The sequence below is a fragment of the Asparagus officinalis genome, chromosome 3, assembly GCF_001876935.1.
Source record: "Asparagus officinalis chromosome 3, Aspof.V1, whole genome shotgun sequence".
Lineage (NCBI taxonomy): Eukaryota > Viridiplantae > Streptophyta > Magnoliopsida > Asparagales > Asparagaceae > Asparagus > Asparagus officinalis.
In genome coordinates this window covers 49,577,291-49,584,000 of record NC_033796.1, presented here as the reverse complement: position 1 = coordinate 49,584,000, position 6,710 = coordinate 49,577,291, and the positions used below count along the sequence as shown (strand labels likewise).

General features: G+C 31.6%; 1 protein-coding gene across 1 annotated transcript in view; it reads left to right on the top strand.

The window, feature by feature from the left end:
* The window catches only part of LOC109835084 (candidapepsin-7-like), a 13,112-nt gene continuing 6,614 nt past the window's right edge, over positions 213 to 6,710 (top strand). The window contains exons 1-2 of the mRNA XM_020403080.1: positions 213 to 487; positions 5,361 to 6,181. Coding sequence (XP_020258669.1) covers positions 213 to 487; positions 5,361 to 6,181 — 1,096 coding nt within the window. The remainder of the gene's footprint in view (positions 488 to 5,360; positions 6,182 to 6,710) is intronic.

The window sequence follows — 6,710 nt, the reverse complement described above, 5'->3', positions numbered from 1 at the left end:
ACACAGTTTGGGAGGGGTTGAATTACCCAAAACACTCTTTTGTGCTATGGCTTTCTACTCTTTCCAGATTGTCAACACATGACAAGCTAATTAGGATGAAGATACTCAATACAAATCACTGTGTTTTGTGTCCTCCTGATCATCAAAGAGAGGAAACTTGTCATCATCTCTTATTCGAATGCCTATATTCAGCCCAAGTATGGAACAGTGTGATGGATTGGTTGCAATTTACATGGAGGTCTTGCAATTGGAATTGTCTACTAAATTGGTATGCTTATAATCTAAAGGGCAAGGGGTTCATGAAGAAGGTTAAGAGAATGGCTCTAGCTGCAACAGTTTATTTTGTGTGGCAAGAAAGGAATTTGAGATTATTCCAAGGAAAAAATCGTAGCCCTGACATTCTCTTTCGAGCAATTAAGCTTGCCTTACTTTCAAAAGTTTTGAATGAGGAAATCCCGCTGCAATTCAAAGAGAAAATTGGGAGGATGTAATTGTAAATATTTAGGGTGATAGTTTTGGTTCTCCAGGCTGATTCAATGCCGAAGATATTGATGTGCTACTGTTTTTTTTCAATTGGTAAATGAATAAAAGTATTTTTCATTGACAAAAAAACATTATAAACGGCTCAACTTAATTAACATGATAAACGGATTAATTTCAAAGCATGAAAGATTTACATTAAGGACTAATATAAAAAAAATTTACTAAAAGAATGAAATTGTATGTCTTGCACGCTAAAAAGTATGTCTTGCACGCTACGATATAAAAAATTAGGAAAAGGTGAATTCTGGGTTAATCTCATGGATACCAAAAGGATGAATGAAATAGTCAAGAGGCATTTTTGCCCTAATTATCCAAACATGACTTTTTTAAAGGAAGATTTAACGAAATAGACAATAGGGGCCCGGAAAAGATTAATTATACTAATAGAAACATAAAAAAAGTGATGGACAAAAGTTTGGAACTCTTGGACGCCCTCAGAGAGAGACCATCACATCTTTCATATATAAACAAACGCCGCGTGGACATAAACAGTTAATATATTAGTTTCGAAATTGGGAAAATAAAACAGATTTTTCACTCCAATCACCATCTAAAACTAATGGGCCTATTTGACTATGCCAATTTTATATACATTAAAAAAAACAATGAGTGCATAAATATTTGAAATTTCGATTCTAATTGTAAGTGAAATAAATTTTATAGAAGTGTTGTAGAAGGAGAGATCACTTAGAAAAATACAAAATGCCACATAGTTTCTTCACTAAACCCCTCATAAAAAGTTAGATGTACGCATTATTAGAAAAACATAATAATTAAGAATTCTCCGAAGAGCAAATCCTAACATTAATTAACAAGAGAATTCTCTACACACATATAAGAAAATTAAATGGTTTAAATTGCAAGTTATGAGTATGACTTTTTTCTTTTTTGCTATATTTCTAGAACTAATATTTTTCCCTCTTGAGTCACTATAAAAATGAACCTAGCTATTTGACTAAAACATAAATAATAAAATTAGTTTGGACTGCAAGCTATGAGTATGACATAAATTCTTGTATAATTTTTGACATTTGACCCTTCTAGATTTTTAAGGTGTTCCAATATTTACTTATAGTTGCCAATTCATTGGAAACTTGCACCACACTGTGATCAAACTGGTCCGGCATTGACCAATATTTGTCGATACGCCAGCATTGACGTGCATGCCATCATAACCAAAGAATAAAGTTATTGAAAATAAGGATATCCCAACGTAGACAATTTTAAATTATTGTTAATTTATTATTATTATTATTATTCAAAAAACAAAAACCAATTGTATCAGATTAGATCATCAATGACAATGTTTATATATTGTTAATTCTTAAAAATGACTTTTAATTAGAGAGACTTATAAGGTACCTCATTAATTCATACCATGTTTTTCAATAAAACTTCTCATCTTCTTCGATCCATATTGAAACTCGGTTTTATTTATGGTGGAGAACATATGGATAACGCAATACTCTCGTATAATGAATAAAATCAAATTTTATTCCGATATCCAAAAAAAAAATACTTTTTTCCCTATATTATCTTCCTTTCAACCTGAATCTGTGAATTTTGATGAGTAGACCTCTTTATGTTTACTCAACTAAGTGCAATGTCTATGCAAACGTTTGAAGAACAAAATGCAATTACAAACTTAACAATTTCATGAACACACCTCTAGAATAATTAAGTAGCATCCCTAAAAGTGTCCAACTACATTAACATGATTAAATAATATTTGGTAAAAAATTAAACCGCTCCAAACAAGAAAAATGGGAAATCGTGGATCTAAAATCCCCTTTTTACATCTCACACCTTATTGAATAAGTAGTTCTCAACCACCCCATATCTTATTTTTAGTATTCAACTAAAGTCCTACTTCGTCACCCATAGTTCCTAAACTTTTAGTGTAATCTAGAATACTTAGTTACTTACTATATAAAAAGGATTGTGAGGGTACGCAAATGTGAAGGAATGGAAGAAAATTCTTTACACCGTAGTTTTTATTTTAGAAAGCAATTGTTTTTTTGCAATCAAACGTAAAAGCAATTGTTTTTTGCAACCAAACTACAAATAATATCTCTAATATCAGAGATTGTAAAAACAAAAAAATGATGGCTTTAAAACTCAAAATGTTTGTAGTGGTCGCAACCAATTGTAGAAGAGTTATAGAAAATTGATATAAGATTTTTTTTTTTTTTTTTTTTTTTAGAAAATTGATATAAGATTTTTTTTTTTTTTTTTTTTGTATTCAGATCACTAATATTGAATAGTATAGAAAAGAGAAAATAAAAATACAATATTAAAGTAACAGCAAGCAAGGGCGGGGCTATGTTGAAGTTTGGGGGAACCTTGATCCCCCAAAAATTTTGGAACTTTGCGTATAGGTCCCTATACTATTATGCCTATGTGAGAATATATAGCCAAAGTCTAGGTAATAAAAGGACCGCCAAATTTATAAATGGTAGTAAATATTGTTGTTAAAATAACCAAAGGGGGTGTTTGTTTCACCCTTTTATGGAATAGGAATAGGAATTGAATCTGATAGGGGCAAAATCATAAATAAAGGGTTCTTTATGAATCCTATTCCTGAGTTTGATTCACAACAAATTTATAGATTTCGAAATCTATAAAGTTAAAAAAGTATGATGATTTTATAAAAACCCAAATCCTAATGATTTGGGAGGGTTTTGGGTAAAAAGCTGACACATCCGTACTATTGTCCCTCTTTTTTTCGGATTCCGTTTCTTCACAAACCTTATATTATTATGAGACTGGATCATATTCTCATTCCAAACCAAACTAAAGAATAGGAATTAGAGGGTTTCTATAAAGTTGGATTCTATTTTTTCATGTTATGAAACAAACATAAAAAGGAAAAAAAGATTTCATGAATCCATAAACTTGTCTTAAATTTTTTTATGGATTTGGTAGGAATCCATAAAAAAAATTGAATTTCTAATCATATTCTTGTCCACTATTGAACCAAACACCCCCAAAGTCTACTAGCAGAAGCAGTAAAAGTGAGTTGGGCCACCACATATATAAATGTTAGTGTATATTAATGGGAAAGGAACTATGTATGTGTTGATAAAGCCTTTCGGTTTGCAGATGATTTTCAGAATATGTCAATCAATTTTGAGCTATGTCGGGTAATAGTAGTTATAGTAGTTGTAGGAAAAGCAAAAGTTACTTTGTTTTGTTTAAGACTTTATGTTATATGGCTACTAGAGCTATCATTTTCAGCTATAAAAATTTAAAAATAAAGAATTTACAGCAAGATAACTGATGATAGGTATCATGCACACAATTTACTTTTTTACATTAAAAGGAAATTTGCATGTAGTTTTACCACTGATATTATAGAGGAATTTGATGAATTTGATTCCAAGAAGTGTCACGGGGGACATCTTTCTTAAGGAGTATCGTTATATCATGAGTATATTCGAATGAAAACATATGCAAATTTGGTTTAAAATTAGTGTTCTTTTTTCTATCAAATAAATAACAGGAAAATACGTATTAATTCCCCCACCCCCACACACCCACAAGCACCCCCGCCCAAAAAAAAGGTCAAACCTAAGGTTCTAGCTTCGCCACTGAGTAATAGAAAAAAAAATCCAACTTGCAAGTTAAATAAGTGAAAATTTTTTAATATTTAAATCAACAAATAAACCAATAAATTTAAATAGAAATAACATTTTTTAAAAAAAGTTGATCTATATTCATCACTCGGGTAAAATGATATTTTATTTTTTTAATATGTCTCTAATATTACTTTTCTATAAAAGTATTGCGTTAATTTTCTTAAAACCATATTTGTTATGGTTTCTAAAATATTTTCACGTGGATTATGCAGCTTCAACTTAGTTACGTATAACTAGGCCTGTCCATCTGACCCGGCTCGGAAAACCAGGCCTGGGCTGGGCAAAACCGAAACCCGGTCTCAGACTGACCCGGCTCGGAAAACCAGGCCTGGGCTGGGCAAAACCGAAACCCGGTCTCAGACCGGGCCCGGGCTTGAGCGGGCCGGGCTCAGGGCTGGCCCGGGTTTTTTTTTTATTTTTTACTTTTTTTAATTTTTTAAAAATTTTCAAGAAAACAAAGCTAAAACAAACACATTTTTGATAAAAAAAAATTCATATTATTAATCATTTGTAATTATGTAATTTATAAATATAAAAAATTATAGATATTAAAATAATAAAATGATATAAAATAATTATAGATTTTATAGAAATAAATAAAATTAAAAATACTTATAGAAATTATATAAACAAATTGTATTATAGATTTTATAGAAATAAATAAAATTAAAAATAATTATAGAATTTATATAAACAAATTGTATTATACATAAACATATAATATATATATATACACACACACACACACACACACACACGTACATAAACTTACATGTACACATATAAGTATATTTATATAAGAGTATAAATATATATATATACACACATATATTATACATATATAAGAGAGAGTATAGTTATATATACTTATATACTAAGAGAGAGAGAGAGAGTATAAATATATATAAGAGAGAGTATACATTGTATACTTATACAATATATAAGAGAGAGTATACTTATACATATATATAATTATATAAGAGATATATACATATATAATAGAGTATACACTGTATACTTATATATACTTAAACAATGGTTATTCGATGGAAGACTTATTATTCTTAAACAATGGTCTGAAAACATCAATTTAGAACGTGAATTACTTACAACTGTTCCAGTTTGGATTCGACTTCCTTCATTGCATCTAAAGTTATGGTCTACTAATATCATTGGAAGAATTGCTAGTATTGTGGGTATTCCTTTATATATTGATCAAGCAACTGCATCTGGGGAGAGACTTGCATATGCCAGATGTTTTGTGGAAATTTCATCTAAAGCTAATCTTCCCAATTCTGTAAGAATGGATTTAGGCAATGGAGAATGGTTAGAAACTAATGTGGAGTATGAATGGGTTCCCCCTAAATGTAGTAAATGTTTAGTTTTTGGCCATGTTGACTATCAATGTCCAGTAGTTCTAGTTGAGAAATGGGTTCCTAAAGCTACAACTGATGAAATAATTAAGGCAAAAGAAGTTGAGTTACCTGTGACAGATTCTACCATTTCAAATAAAGTTTCTCATCAACATGGCGTATCAGACATTGGTGCAAGCTTCGAACATACAATAGTTGTTTCAGATTCTGATTTTCCTCAAGAGGATGCTACCAACTCATATGGCTATGATAAAGAAATAACAGCTCCTGATTCTATTATATCTGAAAGAAATGATAATTTGTTATATGGGAAAGTTGTTGTAAATGAGGTTATATCAAACATAGATGATAATGGGCCTGGGAAAAGGATTTATGATGATGTTGTTATCAATAATGATTATAATGAATCTGAGGAACCTTCAGATCAAGCTGTGGTTGAGCAGAGTTCTGTGATGCAAGACAATCAGGAATCTATTCATAATATTGAGCAAATTGACAATTTCACATCAATTACAAAGGAAACCTTTGATTCAGATACTTCAGAAACAATGTCAAAGAAGAATGGCCATGCAGACAATACAGGCTTCCATAAATCTGGAAATGATTCTCATCTACCTAGTAAACCAGGTCATGCACAGCAATGTTTTCGTCAAAAGTTGCCTTCATCATTGATTTCATTAAAACTTCAAACGTTACAAATAAATTCAAATAACGAAAATAAAAATTACAACTTTCTTGAAAATAAACACAAGATCCGTTTATCGTCTCTTGCTTGCGTGGGTCTTTAGCCTGTGACGGGGACGTCGATATCCGTGGACTACCTGACAATCAGATCTGATCCAGAAAAATCGGGCAGAGCTTCGTCGATCCGCGAGGAGATCTAGAAACTTGGAGCGCCTATCTCGGATAAAGCGAGATATTTGCTCTTCTTAGGATTACCGACGAGGGGTAATGCTAAGGAACGGATGCGGGTGATGTAGATCTGATGAAGAACTCTCTTGTGTTGAAGTGCTCGATCACTCTTCACTCCAGCAGGGCTTCGCCAATTCTCCAAAAATCCAGATCCTCAAAAAGTGAGGCCTAAGGTTCCTATTTATAGGCATGAGGGCACATAGGGCGTTGGGACACCCCTGGGGTGTCTAGGCAAAGCCTAGAC